The sequence below is a fragment of the Sapajus apella genome, unplaced genomic scaffold, assembly GCF_009761245.1.
Source record: "Sapajus apella isolate SASKATOON/1434 unplaced genomic scaffold, GSC_monkey_1.0 scaffold24, whole genome shotgun sequence".
Classification (NCBI taxonomy): Eukaryota; Metazoa; Chordata; class Mammalia; order Primates; family Cebidae; genus Sapajus; species Sapajus apella.
In genome coordinates, this window is record NW_022436964.1 from 23,081,373 (window position 1) to 23,104,553 (window position 23,181).

Genomic DNA, 23,181 nt, shown 5'->3' on the forward strand with positions numbered 1-23,181 from the left:
TGGAGTGCGGTGGTACAATCATGAACTCCGGGGCTCAAGTGATCTTCCCATCAGCTTCCCAGGTAGCTGGGACTATAGACATTTGCCACCATACCTGGCTAATTTTTTAATTATTTTGCAGAGACAAGGTCTCACTATGTTGCCCAGGCTGTTCTTGAATTGCTGGGCTCAAGTGATCCTCTCAACTTGGCCTCCCAAAGTGCTGGCCTTATAGGCATGAGCCACTGTTCCTGGCCATAGTATCCAATTTTTCAGCTAACGTGAGATCTTTCCCCATTTATTCATCCCTTCAATTTATACCTTAATAAATTTTAGAGTTTCTGGTCTGTGCCAGGCATTGCTGTGAATTTTAGATAGAACATTTAATAACAAATGATTTTAGAGACAATGGCTTCTCTTGATCTAAATTGTTTTTCCTAAGGATTTTGTTAAAAATTTACCTTACTACTTTCCTGCAGATTTTATGGGGCAGAAGAAAATAACAACAACAATAACAATAATAATAATAAAGAAATTTAGCTTACTTTGAATCTTTGATTTTCATTCCAATAATCTATGTCAAATATGTTGCCATCTGATTAAGTTCTACCTTAATTTTTCTTAGAAATTGTCTTTCAATTGATTCCCAAAGTTGAAAGAATAAAAAATATATGTCTTTCAAGAGGAATCAATATATTCTTGAAGGTGAAGAACAATCAGACCTCAGCAGTGTATCTCTCACTCATGAGCTCAGAGCAGGTGCTCAGCTTGATGATTTCAGCTGTAGTAGCAGCATTTACTTTATTCCTCAGTGATCTCTAATGACAAGAATTACACTTCCTTGCAACCGAAGTTAAAAATCTGAATGACAATATAAACAATACGCCTTGCATGATGAAAATTTTTGTCATGACTGTGTATATTTAGTTCTCAGTAAGTCTGAGAGGGGTATCTTTTTTATTACTGGCATTCACTTTGGAGAGTAAAAGAAGGGAGAAAAGTATGGACATTATTTATGGTCCAAATAATCTGGTATATTTAATGTTAGAGGTTTTATCTCCCATTTAAGAAGTCCCTGCATCAGTGGGCACAGGAAACATTTTGGTACAGTTATACATTACTTAATGACAGGGGTACATTCTGAGAAGTGTATCATTAGGCAATTTTGTCATTGTGTGAACATCATACAGTGTGCTTATACAAACCTGGATGGTATAGTCACCAGACACCTGGGGTATACTATGTATACATATTGTCCTGAGTAGTGTAGGAAATTATAACACTATGGTAAGTATTTGTGTACCTAAATGTAGAAAAGGTACAAAAGAAATACAGCCTTACAATCTTATGGGACTACTGTCATGAATGCAGTCCATCTTTGACCAAAATACCTTTATGTGACACATGATCATATTTCCTTTCATGTGATTATTATGTTAATAAATGTAAGGCATATTTAACACAGCCAGGAAGTCCTGATTCTAATCTGGACTAGATAAATATATGAACCTCTTATTTATTATATAGGTCCTATTCTTAGTACGTGAGCCAACATAGAGTATTGCAGAATCAGTATGGCCGTGATGTTCTCTCCTTTACCCTGAATCATAAGTTTAGAAACTAGAGATTATCTAATCCAGCTCACCAAGGCATTAAGAGTTCTCTATCCCATCCACAGTTACTGCCTGGCTCCTGTGCTCACACACTGAGCAGTCGTGTTGTCCAAGGTACCATTGTCCTTTGCATGGCAGACCCAGGGCCAGGCCTAGGCCACTCACCCTGATTGTAAAGCTGGTTCTGATTGATTACGCTGTTTTCATGTAGCATGTTTTATACAGAAAGTACTATGATTAATCACTCTTTGGAATAGATTTAAAGCATCTATTAATTTTAACTCCTTGCCCCCTCAAAAAATACAATCTTGCCATTTGTATTTTAATATTGAAACTATGTAGATCTCTATCAGTTTGCAATTGAACTGGGAACTCTTGAGTCAAACATTACAATGATTTTTAGACCTACATAATTTCCTATATCTACCTGTAAGTGTTCTGAATTCACAGTGGAATCCAGTTGTTTTTTCAGCATATCCATTTGAGCGTACTTTGTCTGTGAACCTCCCTTCCTATTTCTGTTGAAAAATAATTGAATGAAGTTTAATTATTGTAGAGAAGTAACTGACAGTATTGATATTCTGCCTTTAACCCTGTGATTTAGTGTGGCAGTGAGTGTTGCAATATTAATTTTTACTAAACACTTAAGTATGATTTCTTTAAATTTTGTGGCTGCAATGATTGCATTTTAAAAGACCTTAAACCTGACTTCTTCAGCAATCAGTCTTATATTTTCAGTTTTACACTCCAGAGGAGCCCTAGCCTCTAAAGAAGCTCTTGGAAATCAAATAGTGCAGCTGAAATCAGTTGATATTTCATTGTTGGCTTGTAGTTCACTGACTCTCATTCTTAATTATTTCCTGGAATTTTTTTTAAAAACCTGCCTTGTGAAGGTAAGGTTATACATCAGGAATGTAAAATATTCCTGTATCATATTTAGTTTGAGACACATGATTATGCAACAAATGTAATTGTCCTATTGGTATTACCTTTTATGGTAAGTGTTTTTGAACACCTCATGTTCATTTTTTATGAGGTATGTGAGAATTGTATCTATAAAAATTCTGTTTTTTAAAGATTCTTTTTAAAAATAGAGACTTTATTATAAAAGTACTATATCATAGAGTTAATAATATTTTTGAAGTAAAGACATTTATGATTATTTCGCTCATTCCTAGGCATAAATAAATACATTTATGTTAAAATGTAGCAAGTTTTATCAGCTTCAATCTGGGCAAGAAAGAAAGTGGAGGGTGTATGCGTGACTGGAGTCAATAAGCATAGATCTGCTCTCTTTCTATTTTCCCATTCTAAAGAGTAGATGTCACTCTGGACTCAAATTATGAAGATAGAGATCATAGTGATGTGGGCCAGATCTTTGTCTGTGACTTTCTTTGTCTTCACCATTTCTAATGGTTAGGTTTAGACCGGACTCTGATTCATTGTGCTCCCATTTTCTTACTTTTCCATTCACGTCAATTAAAATAAAAGCCAAAAATTACATTGCAGCTTCAATTGTGTATGCTTGAGGAGAGATTAGTTACAATTTTTTATTGCACCCTAATTTGGATTCTAGGATTATGGCTGTATGCCCAACCTCAACTGAAATGAAATGATACAAAGAACTCCACAAATAACTGTCAATCCTTGGATACAGGTTATATACTTAATAATTCTAATTAGATATCATTGCTTTGAGTCCCTGCTTTACCCTATTTCAGTATTACCCAAATAAATAGATAAAATTATCTGAAAGCTATGGGAAAGCTATAGCATTTAACTTATGGGTTATAAACCAGCTTTGTTTTATCATTTTCAGCTCTGTTTGATTGAAACTCTTTTTGGTTTATGTCATTCCTTTTGGAGCAATTTTTGCTCCTTTATTATATAATCATTTTAGAGCACATTCCAAACATTACCAAATCCAGATTTTAGGTATCCAAAGTCAACACTCTGATATTAGTATCTGATATTGCTGTCTTGTTATTTTGACTTCATCTATATCTCACTACTTTTTATAAAATATTTTTATTTGTTATTTTTGTAGGTAAGTTGTAGGTGTATGTATTTATGGATTGCATGAGATACTTTGATAGGCATGCAATGTATAACCACATCAGGTGAAATACGGTATACGTCATTTCAAGCATCTATGCTTTGTGTTACAAACAATCCAGTTATACTCATTGAGTTATTTTAAAATGTACAATTAAATTATTTTTGACTGCAGTCACCCTGTTGTGTAGCAAATACTAGGTTTTTTTCTTTTTTTTTTGTTCCTGTTAACCATTCCGATTCTAATATCCTTCCTAGCCTCTAGTAACTAACCGCCTAGTCTCTCTCTCCATGTGTTCAGTTAGTTTTTTCTCATTGTGAATAATGTCAATGGTCAAGCACCTTTTCATACACCTGTTTGTCATCTGTATATTTTCTTTTGAGAAATGTCTATTCAGATCTTCTGCCCATTTTTTAATCAGATTGTTAGACTTTTTTCCTGTAGTGTTATTTGAGCTCCTTTTATATTCTAGTTATTATTCCTTTGTCAAAATTTTCTGCCTTTCTGTGGGTTGAGTCTTCAATATTTTTCTTTGCTGTGCAGAAGCTTTTAAACTTGATGTGATCCCATTTATCTATTTTCACTTTGGTTACCTGTGTTTGTGGGGTATTACTGAAGAAATTTTTGCTAAGACCAATATTTTGGGGAATTTCCCCAATATTTTCTATTACTAGTTTTATAGTTTCAAGTCTTAGATTTAAGCCTGTAATCCATTTTGATTTGATTTTTGTATACGGAAAGAAATAGGGGTCAAATTTCATTCTTTTGCATGTAAATATCTAGTTTTCCCAGCACCATTTATTGAAGATACTGTCCTTTTCCCAGTATATATTCTTGTCAATTTTTTGAAAATGAGCTTACTGTAGCTGTATGGAGAATAGAGAATTCAGAAATGTCTTTCTCTCAGTTCTCTATTCTTTTCCACTGATCTAGCTGTATGGATTTACCTCTGGGATCTCTATTCTCTTCCAGTGATCTAAGTGTCTGTTTTTAAACCATTACCATACCATTTTGTTTACTAGAGCTCTGTATTATAATTTCAAGTTAACTAATATGATTCTTCCATTTTTGTTCTTTTTGCTTAGGATAGTTTTGGTTGTTCTGGGTCTTTTGTGATTCTATATAAATTTTAGGACTTTTTTCTATTTCTGTGAAGAATGTCATTAGTATTTTGGTAGGGATTGCATTGAATCCTTAGCTAGCTTTAGGTTGTGCTGACATTTTAACAGTACTGATTCTTCCAGTTCATGAACATGGAATATCTTTCCATTTTTTTCTTACCTCTTCATTTTTTGCATTAATGTTTTATAGTTTTCATTGTAGAGCTCTTTCACTTCTCTGATCAAGTTAAATACTAAGTATTTACTTTTCTTTGTAGCTAATGTAAATGGAATTACTTTCTTGATTTCTTTTTTAGATTGTTCACTGTTGGCATATAGAAGTGCTCCTGGTTTTTATATGTTGATTTTCTGCACCTTTACTGAATTTTATCAGTTCTAAAAGTTTTTTGATGTAGTCTTCAAGTTTTTTCCAGTGCAAGATTATTATCATTTGCAAACAAGGATAATTTGAATTCTTCCTTTCCAATTTGCATACCATCTATTTCTTCTTTTCTGATTATGCTAGCTAGGGTTTCCAGTGTTGAATAACAGTATTGAAAGTAGGAATCCTTGTTGTGTTCCAGGTCTTAGAGGAAAGGCTTTCAGTTTTTCACCGTTTAAAATGATGGGTTTAAATTTAGCTGTGGATTGGTCATATATGGCTTTTACTGTGTTGAGATATGTACCTTCTGTACCCAGTTTTTTTGAGGGTTATTTTTCATGAAGGGATGTTGGACTTTATCAGATGCCTTTTCAGCATCAATTGCATTGAACATATGGTTTTTGGTTTTTGTGTGTTATTTGTTTATTTATTTTTGAGACAGAGTCTGGCTCTGTTGCTCTCGGGTTCAAGCGATTCTCTAGCCTCAGCCTCCCACATAGCTGGGATTACAGGCATGTGCCACCACACCACCTGGCTAATTTTTATATTTTTAGTAGAGACAGGTTTTCAACATTTGGCCAAGCTGATCTTGAACTCCTAGCCTCAAGTGATCCACCAGGCTGGGCCTGCTAAAGTTCTGGGATTACAGGTATAAGCCACTGCACCTGGCCGATCATATGGTTTTTATCCTTCATTCTAATCATATGATGTATCACATTGATTGATTTGCATATGTTGAATCATCCTTGCATTTCTAGGATAAATCCCACTTGGTCATGATGAATGATCTTTTTAGTGTGTTGTTGAATTTGGTTTGCTAGGATTTTGTTGAAGATTCCTGCATCAGTTTTCATCAGGGATATTGGCCTGTGGTTTTCATTTTTTGATATTTCCTTTGTCTGGTTTTGGTATCAGGGTAATAATGTCTTCACAGAGTGAGCTTTGAAGTGTTTCTTCTTCTTCTACTTTTTGGAAGAGTTATGGTAGGATTGATATTCTTATTTAAATGTTTGGTGGAATTCAGCAGTGAAGCCATTGGGTCCTGAGCTTTTCTTTATTTGGAGACTTTTTATTATGGCTTTGATCTCATTATGTGTTATTGGTCTGTTTCGGTTTTGGATTTCTTTATGGTTCAATCTTAGTAAGTTGAATATTGCTAGGAATTTATCCATTTCTTGTAGATTTTCCTATTTATTGGCATATAGTTGCTCCTAGAAGCTACTAATGATCCTTTGAATTTCTGTAGTATCAGTTATAATGTTTTTTTTTTTTCGTCACTGATTTTATTTATTTGGATATTCTCTCCTTTTTCTTAGTCTGGGTAGAGGTTTATCAATTTTGTTTTTCTTTTTTTTTTTTTAAACCATGTTTTTGTCTTGTTGATCTGTTTTATTCTTATTTCAGATTTATTTATTTCTGCTTTGATCTTTTTTATTTATTTTCTTCTACTAATTTGAGTTTGGTTTGCTCTTGCTTTTCTAGTTTTTTAAGATGCATTGTTAGGTTGTTTATTTGAAGTTTTTCTTCTTTTTTTTATATAGGCTCTTACAGCTATAAACATTCTTTTCAGTACTGCTTTTGCTGTAACCTATAGATTTTGATATGTTGTGTTTCTATTATCATTTGTTTCAAGAATTTTTTCAATTTCCCTCTTGGTTTCTACATTGACCCAATGGTCATTCACGAGCATATTGTTTAATTTCCATGTGTTTGTACGTCTTCCAAAATTCTTTTTATTTATTTCTATTTTAATTCCATTGTGATCAAAGAAGGTGCCTGATATTATTTCACTTTTTTTTTTAATGTTTGAAGACATGTTTTGTGACCTCACATGACCTATCCTTGATGTATCAAGGATACATCCTTGAGAATGATCCCTGTGCAGGGGAAAAGAATATGTATCTTGTGGCCTTTGAAATGTTTTGTAAATATCTATTAGGCCCATTTGGTCTATAGTGTAGATTAAGCCTGATGTTTCTTTGTTAGTTTTCTATCTGGAGGATCTGTCCAATGCTGAATGTGGTGTGTTGATGTCTCTAGCTGTTACTGTTTTGGAATCTGTCTCTTTATCTCTAATATTTTCCGCATATATCTTGGTGATCCACTGTTGAAGGCATATATATTTACAATTGTTGTATTCTCTTGCTCAGTTGACCTCTTTATCACTATATAGTGACCTTATTTGTCTCTTCTTACAGTTTTTGTCTTGAAATCTATTTTGTCTAATATAAGTATAGCTACTCAAGTTCTTTTTCCTTTCATTGCCATGGAATATCTTTTTTTCATCTGTTTATTTTCAGTCTATGCATGTCTTTATAAATGAAGTGTGTTTCTTGTAGACAGCAGATCATTGGGTTTTTTTTTTTTTTTTAAATCCATTCAGAGCCACTCTGTATCTTTTGATTTGAGAGTTTAGTGCATTTACATTATAATTGAGAAGTAAGAATATATTCCTGCCATTATATTGTCTTTTGCTTATTTTCTGGTCTTCCTTTCTTCATTCCTTCATTTATTCCTTTTATTGAAAGTGATTTTGTCTTGTGGTATGATTTAATTTCTTTTTATTTTTTATATTGTATGGTTTTTGATTGGAGGTTATGATGAGTCTTGCAAATACATCTTATAACCCATTATTTTAAGTTGATAACTGCTTAACACTGCATAAACAAAAACACAGAAACAAAAAGAAAACTAATAAAAGCACTACACTTTAATTTTAGCCCCTTGCTTTTTAACTGTTTGTTGTTTCTGTTTATATCTCATTATAATTTCTGTATCTTGAAAAGCTGTCATGATTATTTCTGATTGGTTCATGTTTTATTCTTTCTGCTTAAGATCAGAGTATTTTATATACCACATTTATGGTGTTATAATATTGTGCATTTTCCTGTGTACTTAATATTACCAGTGAGTTTTGTACCTTCAATTGATTTCTTATTATTCATCAACATCCTTTTCTTTCTGATTAAAAAACTCCCAGGCCTGGTCCGGTGGCTAACCCCTTTAAACCCAGCACTTTGGGAGGCAGAGGCAGGCTGATCGCTTGAGATCAGGATTTTAAGAGCAGCCTGGCCAACATGGCAACACCCTGTCTCTACTAAAAATACAAAAAAAAGTTAGCTAGGTGTGGTGTCAGGTGCCTGTAATCCCACCTACTTGGGAGGCTGAGACGGGAGAATCGCTTGAACCCAGGAGATGAAGGTTGCAGTGAGCCGAGATTTTGCCACTGCCCTCCAGTGTGGGTAACAGAGCGAGACTCTATCTTTAAAAAAAAAAAAAAAAAAAAAAATTCCTTTAGCATTTATTGTATAACAGGACTGGTATTTATGAAATCCCTCAGGTTTTGTTTGTCTGGGAAAAACAAACAAATTATTTCTCCTTTGTGTTTGGAGGATATTTTCACCGGATATACTATGTTGGGGTAAACATTTTTTTCCTTCGGCACTTTAAATGTGTCATGCCACCCTCTCCTGGCCTGTTAGGTTTTTACTGAAAAATCTGCTGCCAAGCAGACATATTTGGAGTTTCATTGAATGTTGTTTGTTTCTTTTCTCTTGCTGCTTTTAGGATCCTTTTGTTCCCCTTGACCTTTGGGAGTCTGATTATTAAATGCCTTGGGATCGTCTTCTTTGAGTTAGATCTGCTTGGTATTTTGTAACCTTCTTGTACTTGCACATCATTCCCTAGGTATGGGAAGTTCTCTGTTACTATTCCTCTTGACCAACTTTCTACCCTGATGTGTTTCTCTGGCTCCGCTTTAAGGCCAGTATCTCTTAGATTTGTCCTTTTGAGGCTTTCTTGATCCAGGAGGTGTGCTTCATTGGTTTTTATTCTTTCTTCTTTTGTCTCCTCTGACTGTGTGTTTTCAAGTAGCCTGTCTTCAAGTTCACTAGTTCTTTCTTTTGCTTGATCAATTCTGTCCTTACAAGACTTTGATGCATTCTTCAATATGTCAGTAGCATTTTTCAACTCAGAATTTCTACTTGGTTCTTTTTAATTATTTCAATTTCTTTGTTAAATTTATCTGATATAATTTTGAGTTTCTTCCTTGTGTTATGTTGAATTTCTTTGAGTTTCCACAGAACAGTGAGGAGCTAAGGTGAGCAAGTCTCAGAGTCTTACCCAAGGCTCGTGGGGTACTACCTGGGTGTCACTGATGGTTATTCAGGGCTCAAGGGCTGTTTAGTCAGCAAATGATGGGTCCTGCCAGTACTAGCTCTGTCCCTTCAAGGCAGTGAATTCCCTTCTGCCCAAGGGTATGTCTAGAAATGTTGTCCAGGAGCTAGGGCCTGCAGTGGAGGCTTCATGCCTCTGACCAGTGCCCTATCCTGTAGTGGATGAGCTGGTATTCAAGATGCAAGGCAAAGTCCCTTTTACTCTCTCTTCTCCTCTCCTCAAGCAGAAGGAAGGGATCTCTTTTCATGAGCTCTGATGCCTGAAATTGACGTTGGGATTGGCACAAGTACTTCCTCAACCGCCTCGACTGGTGTCTCAGTAAGGTCCATGTCCAGTGGCTCTGAGCCCAGTTCAGTACCATGACCTGCTTAGGAATTGTAGTCTTTGTGGCCCAGACTGCCTTTCACATTTATGTAGCCCATGGTGGCAAGGCTTTCAGTCACTGGGATGTGTGATTTTCTTCTGGCTTGGGCTGGTTTAACTATTTACTCTTTGGACAGGAGTCAGGTCAGTTCAGCTGGGTTTGTTTTCTGTGGTGACTGGGTTGCACAGAATTCAATGCATTGTCTTAAAGTTTCTGTGCTCTCCCATGCCACGTGGCTTCTGCCAGTGGATGAGGGAGGTGTGGCGTTGCTGATTCAAGACTGCCTTTCCTACCCTCTTCAGTGCTTCTTTCAGTGATATGAAGTTAAAAACCAGGTACTGTGAGTGCTGACCTGATTTTTGGTTCTTCTGAAGGTACTTTTTAAAATGTAGATAGTTGTTAAATTTGGTGTTCCTGCAGGAGGGGATGATTGGTGGATCCTTCTATTTCGCCATCTTTTTCTTCCCCATCTCGAAAATCCAGTCATTACTTCTCTTTGATCTAAATTTCTATAGTTTGTTTCTAATCTGTGTATCAGTTTCTACTGCAGGCTATTGCCAATTTAAAATTTAGTGCTAATCTGCTTACCATAAAAATGTAAAATTTATAGTGCTTTCTTTCTGGGTTTCTCCCCACCATTTTCTTTTTTCTGCCTATACTGAAAATTGTTGAGGCTAAGTATTTCTGTGAAATACATGAACACTACTTCAGGGATATACTTTTAATTATGAAGGAGGATGTTAAATGTCTGGAATATGCTGATAACCTAAATATTTACATTTATTCCAATAAATCATAATCCAAGTCATTAATCTTCTGTAGAGTATTAAAAGCTAATTGCTAATAAGTAATAGAATTTTCTATGTGTGCTTCTGAAGAATTTAAATTAAAAAATTCTAAAAAATAAATATAAGCAGTTTAAACAAATTAAAAAGGAACATGTGTAAGGCTCTTTTTTAATTTGGTGAATAGTATAGCACTTTGGTACATGTTTCTCTCCAGGAAATCTGGATGCTTTTTCAGGGACCTTTTGGGGACTGAGGTCTGTGGGGTTTTGTTAGAGTGTCACAAATGTGAGTAAAAACTGCATGTGAAGATTGATAATGTAACATCATAGGAAGTCACACAATGTTAACATCCAACCCCGTTTTGTGACTTTGACCAATCATGAGTTGCCTGGCTTCTGTACATGACAGCATTAAGCCTGTACTGTCATTTTTTATTGCCAGTTTGAAAAATTCCAAACTGACAGAAGAACAGAAAACCAAACACCGCATGTTCACACTCATAAGTGGGTATTGAACAGTGAGAACACATGGACACTGGGACGGGAACATCACACACTGGGGCCTGTAGGCGGGGTGAGGGGGGCTGGGGAGGGATAGCAGTGGGTGGGACGATTGGGGAGGGATAGCATTAGGAGAAATACCTAATGTAGATGATGGGTTGATCGATGCAGCAAACCACCATGGCATGTGTATACCAATGTAACAAACCATGCATGCACATGTACCCCAGAACTTAAAGTATAGTAAAAAAAAATTTAAAAAATTCAAATAAAGTATCATCTGTGCTATGTTCTCCTAGGGAGCTTTTTGTTACCTTAAATAATTCTTGAAGGTTAAGCAGGGTAAATGCAGTAGCTGATAAACCTATAATCTAGATAACAAAATCTAAATTGACGGAAGATGTAAAAGTAGCATATTGAGAAGGTTTGGCTTTGTTAGAGATCTTCAGCCAAGGTTCTTTTTGGACTTAAATTTTCTTTATACTTGCTTGGTTTGTATTTCCATTTTGCTTTAATTAGTTTGTCTTAAAAATTGGAGACCTTAAATAAAACTAAATTTACTTATGTACTTTTTAATCTAGTTAGAGGTGATGAATAAGAGAAATATATAATAATAACATGTGACACTGATGAATACTGACCAGATGACCAATTACATGTCATTATACATTTTTGCCATTATATATCATTCATCTATGATAATACTGTGTATGATAATATAATGGTAAATATATGTCATCATACTTTTGTCCAGCCCATAGAATGTACAACACCAAGAGTGAATCCTAAACTGTGGATTTTGGGTGATGTGTCAGTGTAGGTTCATCAGTTGTAACAAATGTGCTACTCTAGGGGGGGATGTTGAAAATGATGGAAGCATGCATGGGTGGGAGCAAGAGATATTTGGGAAGTTTCTGTACCCTTCAATTATGCTATGAACCTAAAGTTGCTATAAAAAATAAAGTCTAATAAAAAAGTTACTTTAAGGCCTTACTGTAACCCTACCTGCTCTGTACATTATATCTTAAATTCCATTTTATTTCAGTATATACCTTTATACTTAATTAAGGAGAATTTGGATATTTATACTTGATAGTAATACAGTACCACAAAAAAAGCAGCCATTCATTATACCATTATAGTTCTGGATGACTATTGCCATGCTATGAAAAACTGGATTTTGCAATGAAAACTATAAGAGCACTTTATAGGTTAGAATTCTCGTTCCATATAATGGAATGCATAAACTAGGTAATTATACACATTTATTATTTACTGAAAAGCATTTATTTTACTCTGCAGAATAATAAAGTTATATTATGTATGTAGAACAAACATTTTTTTTTTCTTTTCCTCAAAATGGTTTTAGGAAATCAAAACGCAAACATGAAATGGCTTTCCAATTTGGCCATACGTGTGTTCATTGTGTCCTTTATTTTACCTGTTTATTTATTTATTTATTTTTTGAGACAGAGTCTTGCTCTGTTGCCCAGGCTGGAGTATAGTGGTGTGATCTTGGCTCATTGCAACCTCTGCCTCCTGGGTTCAAGTGATTCTCCTGCCTTAGCCTCTCAAGTAGCTGGGATTATAGGTGTGCATCCCCATGCATAGTAATTTTTGTGTTTTTAGTAGAGACAGGATTTCACCATGTTGGCCAGGCTGGTCTCTAACTCCCGACCTCAGGTGGTCTGTCTGCCTTGATTTCCAAAGTGCTGGGATTATAGGCGTGAGCCACTGCACCTGGCATGTTTTGTTTTTTTTTTTTAATTGTAGTAACAACTAGATATAAGCAAACTATACCTTGATGATCACTTGGAATTAGCTTTCCTTTTCCACTTACAAAGAGTGGAATATCACAACTGGAGTGATTTAAAAAAACTATTTTGGTGGCTGTTTATATGTATACACACACACACATATATATACACATACACACATATATATGTATATATAAACACCCACCAATATAATGTACGTATATAATATTACTTGATTATAAGTAAATAGTATCTGCATATTAAGTAATGTTTGCTACTAATGCCCTTCAGTGCACATGGCTATTTTATTTGGCTCCTGAACCAAAGTCAAGTCATTTATCTGCATAAATCATAGTTACAGAAAATTAATTTCCAGAACTATCTGAGGCGTAATTGTCTTCATAAATCCCACTCCCTAGTATTGCTAAATTTTGTGAGCTAGAGATTCTAAGTGACTTGTCAAAAAATATTTATCAGACCTGTGGGACTTTGGAGTATACCTTAGTCTAATTTCCAACCTTAAGTCTCAGGTAAAGGTAATTAATGTCTTAGAAAACTGGCAACTCTTGACATCTTTGAGAACCATGAAGCTCCAACGCCTATAACTCTGTGTTTACTTTTCCATAATATTAGGCAGGTGGAGAAAGAATGTTAGGTAGAATTTTGACTCCCACCACTGTTTGAAACTCAGTCCAGTAAATTGAGCCTAATTCCTGTAGATGGAGGCACATCTTGTAAGAAGCAACCCTAGCTCCACTCAGTTGAATCTGAAGGCAGTGCTGTCTGTCCTGTCTAAAGCAAGAGCTTGCTTAGGGTGGAGATTATTAGGCTTAAAGAAAACTTGTATGGTTGAGGATTATGTTATTTTTATTCTATTACACAACCTTTATTACCCCTGTCCAACCTCCCGAATATAAATAGTGATGCTGATAATTGATATTAGAAATTACCAATCATTTGCCTCTTGGAATCTTCTGTTTTAGAGAAAGTAGTTTCATTTTTGAACTTTAGACCTACATATTCAGAATAACTATGGATTTTTATGTAAGCTAATATAACTAGCAGGGATGGACTTTTCTTCATTTCCACAGAACTTGATACTCATAAAGACTAAGGAATTCTTCATCTATTTCAGAAATCTCATTTTATAAATAATGAACCAGAGGGTTCAAGAGTTGTGATTCCTTTGCCCAGGATCTCCACTGAATGTGCTAAGAGAGCCAGGATGCCAGGCTATCTGATTCCCAGGCCTCGCCTCCTCTGCTCAGCTTTTGTTTTTAGAGGGGGAAGAAGGCCAAGCCACTGACCTAATCCTGAACAATTTTTTTGACTAGTTTTTGTTTGTTTACATTGAAAATAAAGCCAGCACTAACTTCTAGTGTTACTGATTTTCTACTTACTATAGTATAATTAGCATGATTGGTTGGATGAGCAGTTCTTTTCCCTTTCATATTTACTCTAGTTTCTGTCCAGAGGACTTTTCCCGGAACTGGATAATGTCTTGAATTCAATTTCCCAACTGATAACAGTGTTGACATTTTTCTTTTTCAAAGAGCTCTGAAGTGGCTTTGTAGATCAGAGTGATTGATTTGAAGATCATATTGGCTTATGGCCTTGAGAGGTCATGGTGGCATCACTATTCCCTCTGATCTGTTTTATGCTGATTTTTTTTTTTTTTTTTTTTTTTAAATATTCCACGGGATACTGTCAAGACCAGGTGATGAGAGGCTGTCAGCCTGCAAGGCTTTATTTGATCCTTATACAAAGTAAAACTAGTGGAAAAAGGAAGGCCCACTTCTTGTCAAAGGCAGGGCATTCACCGTTGGGCAGGTAGCCGGTTGCTTTTGCTATCTTATTCTTCCCCATTGTGGTGTCTCTTAAACCACTGGGCATGACTCTACTCTCTCATTTGAGGTAATGTATTTGACTTCAAAATTACCTCTTGCCTCCTGAGGTGGCAAATTATTCTGAATAGCTGCAGACTTAAACCTTGGCCTGCAAAGGCCATGGTGGTAATAATTATTTCACTTTAGCCAAACAGAAGAGTACATATGAGGATATCAGTTATCCTGACAGCATAGCTATGATGTGGAAGCCATTCCGTTAGGGAACTGCTTACCGGCTAAAAAGTCACAAATCATTTTTCTCTGTTCTTTCCTCTTTCTTTTCTTCAATAACACCCCCCACCTCTGCTCTGTAATGGAGAGAAATAAAAAGAAGTCTAGATAGCTTACTGTAAGTGAAACTGTATTCATAAATAGCTTCTTGATTGAGAACAAATGCCTCATTAATCTTTAGTGCTTCAACTAGAGAGCACAAGTAAAGTCAAGAAGAATAATGAGTGACATTATAGAGAGCCTAACATACTGTACTACACACCAGGCTGTGCATGCCTGGAGGTCACTTGGCTGCAAGGCACATCTGTTTTGCAATGAGGAGAGAGATCCCCAGGAAGAGTGAGGAAAAACTGCAGCGCAGGCATTTCTTTTGAGTGACAAAAAGTTATGCAGCAGCATTATGAAAATCATATTCTCTTTTTTTTTTTTTTTTTGGTGGTAGTGGTGGGGCATCTGTTGGTCTCTCAATCTGGTTGTTGCTTTTTAAAACAACATTGGTTTTTAATTGGCACATAATACTTGTACATATGCATGGGGTACATAGTTGTGCTTCAGTACATACAATCTATATTGATCAGGGTAATTAACGTATCCATTATCTCAAGCATTTATCATTTCTTGATGTTGGGACATGTAATATCCTCTTTCTAGCTCTTTGAAATTTTATATTATTGTTAACTGTAGGCATCCTATGGTGGTATACAACACAAAAACGTAGAACTTCATCCTATGTAGGTGTAATTTTTTATCTTTTAACAAATCTCTCCCAATTCCTCCTTTCTGCCTATCCCGAGAAGCCTGTAGTATCCTCTGTTTTACTTTTACTTCTATGGGATCAACTTGTTTCAACATCCACATATGAGTAAGAATATGCTGTGTTTAATTTTCTGTTCCTGGCTTATTTCACTTAATATCCTCCAGGTCCTTCCATGTTGTTGCAAAAGACATGATTTCATTATTTTTATGGCTGAATAGTATTCCATAGTGTATATTTGCCACATTCCCTTTATCCATTCATCTTTTGTTGGATACCTAGGTCAATTCCTTATCTTAGCTATTTTCAACAGTGCTGCAGTAAACATGGCGGGGTGGGGGGGTGGGGGGTGGGAGGTCCTATATGTCTCTTTGATACAATGATTTCTTTTCCTTTGGATACATTCCCAGTAGTGGGATAGCTGTATCATGTGGTGGTTCTATTTGTAGTTTTTTGAAGAAACTTTAAACTCTTCTCCTTGGTGGCTTTACTAGTTTATCTTTCCACCAACAGTGGGAATGTAATCCCTTCTCTCTACATCCTCACCAGGATTTGTTACTTTTTGTCATTTTGATAATTCACATTCTACCTGGGGTGAGAGGATAACTCATTGTGGTTTTGTTTTACATTTCCCTGGTGATATTTACCTTTTTAAAATATATTTGTAAGCCAAGCGCGGTGGCTCACGCCTATAATCCCAGCACTTTGGGAGGCCGAGGCGGGTGGATCACGAGGTCAAGAGATCGAGACCATCCTGGTCAACATGGTGAAACCCCGTCTCTACTAAAACTACAAAAAATTAGCTGGGCATGGTGACGCATGCCTGTAATCCCAGCTACTCAGGAGGCTGAGACAGGAGAATTGCCTGAACCCAGGAGGCGGAGGTTGCGGTGAGCCGAAATCGCGCCATTGCACTCCAGCCTGGGTAACAACAGTGAAACTCGTTCAAAAAACAACATATTGCCCAGATATCTCTATATATATATATATATATATATATATTTGTTTTCCATTGTTTTGTGAAATGTATGTTCAGATTATTTGCCCATTCCTTGTTACTTTGTTTTTGTTTGTTTTTGGGATGGGGTCTTACTTCCATGGCCCAGGCTGGAGTGCAGTGGTGTGCTCTCAGCTCACTGTAACCCTTGACTTCCTGAGCTCAGATAATCCTCCCACCTTTGCCTCCCAAGTAGCTGGAACTATAGGCACACGCTACCACATCTGGCTAATTTTTTGTATTTTTAGTAGTCGAGGTTTCATCATGTTGCCCAGGCTGCTCTTGAACTCTTAGACTCCAGTAATCTGGCTGCCTTGGCCTCCCAAAGTGCTAGTATTATAGGCATGAGCCACCGTGCTTGGCCATTTGCCTGTTCTTAAATCAGATGTTTTTTCCTCTTTTCTGTTGAGATATTTGAGTTCCTTGTGTATTCCAGATATTAATCCTCTTTCAGATGAGTAGTTTGTAAGTATTTTTCCCCATTCTGTAGTTTTTCTTTTCACTCTATTGTTTCCTTTGATATGTGGAAGCTTTTTAGTTTGATAAATCCCATTTGTTCATTTTTGGTTTTGTTGCCTTTGCTTTTGAGGTCTTATTTTTAAAATCATTCCCAGACCAATGTCCTGACGTGTTTCCCTTATTTTTCTTCCCATAGTTTTATTGTTTCAGATCTTACATTCAGGTATTTGATGCATTTTGAGTTGACTTTTGTAGAAGGTGAGAGTTGCGAGTCTAGTTTCATTCTTCAGCATGTGGATACCCAACTTTCCCAGTACTATCCAACAAAGAGACTGTCCATTCCCTAATGAGTTTTCATGGCACCTTTGTCAACAATTATGTGACTGTAGTTATGTGGGCTAATTTCTGGGCTCTCTATTCTGTTCCCTCTATGTATGTATCTGTTTTCATGCCAGTTCCATGCTGTTTTGGGGTACTATAGCTTTGTAGTATAATTTGTTTGATGCCTGGTAGTGTGATGCCTCTAGCTTTGATATTTGCTTAGGATTGCTTTGGCTGTTTGTGGTTCCATACAAATGTTAGGGTTATTTTTTCCTATTTCTGTGAAGAGTGTCATTGGTGTTTTGATAGGGATTGCATTGAATCTGTAGATTGCCTTGGGTAATACTGTCTTTGTAACAATGCTAATTCTTCCAATCCATGAGTTCAGGATGTTTTCTCATTTATTTATATCCTCTTCAGCTTCTTTCTTCATTTTTTTTGTAGTTTCTCTTATAGCAGTCTTTCACATTCTTGGTTAAATTTATTTCTAGGTATTTGAAATCAGGTACTTTGCTCTTTGTTGTCAGTGGTCATGCTGGGAAGAAAGAATAAGCCAGCTGGGTTTTTATTTGAAAACCAAATGTTGTATAATGTTAACAAAGTTAAGATGTGTGGTCATCTTGGAACACTTTGCCCAGGATCCTGGAAATACTATTACGTAAATGTAGTAAGCTCCATGTAGATTAATTATGACCAGTCTTAAATTATACATGCCTTTTGCCACTTAACATGTGCCTGGCTTGTAACACAGCTACCAGAGCCATGCTCTGAACACTTCAAATTAATTTTCATACCATTGTCAGTAATGCCATTTGAAGGATAACTCCAGAAAAAAAACATGTATTGTGAAACAAACAGAACATGATTTTCTATTCTGTTCTCTTTTATGTAAATTGTTGTCTGATGATATTTAAATAGATAAAATATAGTAAGTTTACTTGGCTAGTGTTGTAAATTACATGAAGGAAAACTACATTTCTAGAATGCAAAAAATAATGAAAATTTAGTTTGTATATTATAACTTTCTCAATATTTTCAGTTGGTTAGAATACAGGGCTTCTTCACTTAAAAGATTACTTTCTGGAAATCTTTAGAGATGTGTATGGTTTAAGTGAGTCACTCAGTTTTTCAGGGAAATATTCAAAACAAGATTTTCAAAACTACTTAATTTTTTAGCTCAACTGTATATCATCGGAAATGGCGTTCATTCCTTTACTGTATTTAAGTACAATTAATTAACTTGCATATTTGTACTAATGGGAAACATGAGATGGAGACACCCATCTCAGGCCACAGTGGCACCTTAGCACCTAGCTGTGCTTCCTGTGTGTGTTTTGTTTTGGCCAGCAGTTTTTATTGTAGGCAGAAAAATGTACCCTTCCCCCATCAAAGATGTTCTACTTCCTAATCCCTGGAACCTGTTAATATGTTGCATATAAAAGGAATTATGATAATAGATGGAATTAAGGTTGCTTATCAGCTGATCTTAATGACAGAGGGATTATTCTGGAGTATGTGGGTTCAGTCAAACAAGTCCTTAAATGTCACAGAGGGAGGCAGAAGAGGAGGTCAGAGTAATGTCTATGTGAGAAAAACTTGACTCTCTGTTGCTGGCTGTTAAGATGGAGGATGAGTGCTGGGAGCCCAGGAATGTGTATGGCTTATGGGAAATAGAGAGGGCACAGAAGGATCCTCCCCTAGAACCTCCAGAAAGGACTGAGCCCTGCTGACATACTGGTTTTGGCCCAGTAAGATTCATTTTGGACTTCTGATCTACTGAACTGTATACATTTGTGCTGTTTTACACTGCCAAGTTTGAAATAATTTGTTATTAGAATAATATGGAATACAACATTCAAAAGAAAGACAGCTTTTTCAAAGGGTCATTGGTTTCACGTTCCACAGGTATGTTGCATTCCCAGTGTCTTCTCTCAGTTTCAGGCACCTCACTCTGTCTAAGCCTCTTTTGTCACTCTTTAGCCTAGACTCTTTTGTTCCCGGACTCCAGCAAAATTCTCTAACTTCACTGTAAAAGTAGGATTCAGTGACACTCCCAAATTGTCAGTCTCTTCTTTCCCTCATGTCCTTGCTTCTGCTTTTAGCTACATTTCCTTACATATACCCTCAACTCCCTTGTCACTTTCCTACTTTCTTATTCTTCCTCACCATAAATCAAATCTTCCTAACTATGTACTCTATACTTGCACTTTTGTAGCTGAATGTGGCTGGAGAGAAATACTTAGCAGGCAGGTTGCTCTCACTTTCATTTTGTAAATTTAATGGGTCCTCAATGGGGCACAGTAACTGATAGTTGCATTCCCGCCATCTTAACTTTACTACTCCCTGGTTGACCGTTTTGTATTTTCTCTGTAGAAACTTCCACTCTTCCTCCCGCATCCACACTTTCACCTGAGGAGCTCATTTTATATTTCACCGAGAAACAGGAAGCCATTAGAAGAGATCTTCTGCAAGCTTCCAGCTGTGTCATATGCATAATCTCTCTGCTCCTAGCTAAGGCCATCCTCTCCCTTATCCATAGGATCATAGTTCTGTTAATTCTTCACTCTGTCTCCCACATCACCAACACTCCTCTCTCTAGATCATTCTCATTACCATACTCAACTGCTATTGTTGCTTCCCTCTTCAAACGCAAAGACTGCTTTTGACTTTTCTCACGTGCCAGCTACCACCTTATTTCTCTGTACCCTTATATTGTAAAGCTCCTTGAAACACTTATCTGTACTCTTTAAAATTCCCCCTCTTCTCCCTTAACCCTCTTTTAGTTGTGGGCTTTGCTGCATGTTTCCTTGAAAATACCTGTTTCACCAGCATCATCAGTTGATCGTTACCTTGTGTTTCAAGCATGTTTTCACTTGGCTTCTAGCACCAAGTAGTCTCATACTTTTCCTTCTACTTTACCACCACTTATTTTTACTATCTTTAGCTGGATCTTCTTCATCTCCGGAAATTGGCAATGTTATTGCCCCCCAGCGTTCAGAACTAGGGGCTCTTCTCTGTACTAACCCACTTGGTGATCTCATTCAATCTCGTACCTTTGGTGGTTTTCAACAGCATCTACTATTTGGTGGCTTGTACCTTTATATGTTCACTCAACCTTTCCTGAACTGCCAGTCCATATAGCCAGCTTCCAGTGCAGCTTCTCTGTGTGGGTATTCACATGGAATTCCAGATCTTCTCTTGTAGGCTTCCTCATTTCCAGCAAATGGGACTTCAGGCCTCTCAGCTGATGAGGCCAAAAACTTTCTATCTGATGCTTTCCTTTCTCTCATACACCACAGTAAGTTCCATCTTCTCTACATAGAGAATGAATGTATATGCTAGCTTATTCATTCAGAATGAATCTAGAATCCTGGCCAGTTCTCATCACCGCTGCTGATATTACTTATGTCTGATTTGTTCATTACCACTTTCCTGGATTACAGCAACAATCTGCTAAGTTTCCAGATACTCACTTACCCCTTGTAGTTGGCTGTCAACAGACAGCAGTTGGAGTGATTCACCTAAGATTTGAGTCAGATTATGTCCTTGCTCTGCATAGACTTTATCAGAGCTTCCATCTCAGTCAGAGTAAAGCCATTACCCTTTTCTGTGGCCTGTGAAGCCTTATCAGATTTTCTTCCTCTTACTTTCTGACCACCTTTCCTATTAGAAAAGGTCAGGATCTGCCTGCATCCCTCTTTCCGTAGATAACCCCATGGCCTGCTCCCACAGCACCCACTACTCTCTAGCATCCACTTGATCTACTGACTCAGTTTGTCTGCGTTTAAGTCAACTGTGAGGGCAGGATCTTTATCGTTCACTCCTGTTGCTCAGGGTCTAGAGCACATCATGGTGATTAATTAACATTTGTTGAATTAAAGGAATGTTTTCACTAAGCGTGAGAATTTACTTACCAGTAAAAAATTCATTAGAGGTGAATTTTGGAATTTCCAAATTTGTGGAATTTCTATTTAAGAGGTACTGCAGGACACCTGTCATCCAATTTTATAATCACTCGGGACTCAAACCAGCTTTGTCCTTCAGTGAGAGATCCTGTACTTTCTTCAGCCCTGATAATGAACCAAATATCCAGAAATGGTTCTCCCATGACTTGCTGATGAGCACTGGTTTTCCATTAATGTGATTAATTACTCTTTGTTTTCCCAGCTCAGACAGCCCTATTTTACGGTTTTGCGTTTCTGTTATGAGCATGTCAGATAAATGAGGGTATGTTTGTGAGGGTACTTCAATCAAATAATTTTTCTACGACACTGAAAATTGGCTTTAGTGGCACTTATGGATATGCTAGCTAAAATGAGAGCTTCTTACGACACAGCTTGAGGATGTCGGTATTGGCATTTCTTTAACTGATGTTTTATAGAAGAGACATTGGAACATGATTTCCCTCGGCTGCAAATAATGAACAACTGTGATAGCCATATTATAACAATACTGTTCTCACCATTGTTAATGTTGTGTCAGCATTTTGATTATAAATACTCTTTTACATGTTTTAATAACTGAGCCATAGAGAAATCATTCCATGTTATGAATTGCTGTACTAACTGTTCATCTCAGTGGTGATTTTTTATGAAACCAAATTTTTAAAATATCTGGTATTATTAAAAGGGGATTTTGTCAGTGGTGTTAGGAGAGCAAACAGGACCTCATTAGAAAAAGTACAAAACTGTTCAGAATATGATCAGATTTTATGTTTTTTCATTCATCTTTTAGCCACCCTGAGGAAAAAAATATATAGCAGAATGGCTTTTTAAATGCTGTTCTTTGGAGATAGAAATAACAGCTGCCTTATCGAGTAATCATGTTGTAACAGGCATTTTAGTATATATACATATATTTGTTTTGTTATAGGGAACATTGACTGACTAGCAATATATCCAAATCTTTATAATAGTCAATCATTTTGTACTGGGTGTTATTGTTCCTGGAAAGGCATGCTCATTAAACATAAGATAAATCAAGGCTAGCAATAAGCACAGACTGTTTGATTTTATTTGTTTATTTTGTTCTGTAAGACTGAACAGTTTTGATATCTCCATAGGATACATTGGAAGGAAGTTATAGTACACTGAAAGAGTCTAGAAGAGATCATAGGTGCCTGTTTTAAATTTTCATCTAATTAAAAGAAAATAGAAGAAAAAATATAAATACCCACAGTCATATTAATTTTAAAATGTACATGTTTCTTGTAAAAAGGTTTAATTTCTTTGTGTGTCTGTGGGTTTTCTTTCTTTAATACAAAGGAACTAGATACTATATTATCAGGAAAGGCTCCCATTTCCAACACTCTCAAAATCCCAAATTTTATTTTTTACAGAAAAGTACTTAAGCTATTTTGTCAATTGGCCTTTTAACTCTTTTCTTTTTTGAGATGAGACAAAGTCTCACTCTGTTGCCCAGGCTGGAGTGGCATGATCTTGGCTCACTGCAACCTCCACCTCCTGGGTTCAAGCGGTTCTCCTTCCTCAGCCTCCTGGGTAACTGAGATTACAGGTGTGCGCCACCACACCCAGCTAATTTTTAGTAGAGATGGGCTTTCATCATGTTGGCCAGGCTGGTCTTAAACTCCTGACTTGGTTATCCGCCCGCCTTAGCCTCCCAAAGTGCTGGAATTACAGGCATGAGCCACTGCGCCCAGCCTTTTCACCTCTTTTCCGTGTATTATAATCTAGTGTTATGGCTTGCTGTCAAGGACCCACAATTTATTTAACTTGCCTTAGTGTTTTTGCTTCATACTGTTTTTTGTAATTCTTAATATCCCAGTGGTTACGGATTTACCATGTCATTTTCATTACTG

At 36.5% G+C, this 23,181-nt stretch overlaps 1 protein-coding gene across 7 annotated transcripts in view; it reads left to right on the plus strand.

The window, feature by feature from the left end:
• The window catches only part of KDM4C (lysine demethylase 4C), a 343,287-nt gene that overhangs the window by 197,502 nt on the left and 122,604 nt on the right, over positions 1-23,181 (plus strand). Inside the window, exon 15 of one of the 7 annotated variants that reach the window (XM_032291102.1) lies at positions 1,658-1,706. The exons of the other annotated variants lie outside the window; for them this stretch is intronic. Within the exon in view, the coding sequence (XP_032146993.1) occupies positions 1,658-1,706 (49 nt within the window). The remainder of the gene's footprint in view (positions 1-1,657; positions 1,707-23,181) is intronic. 7 annotated transcript variants of the gene reach the window in all.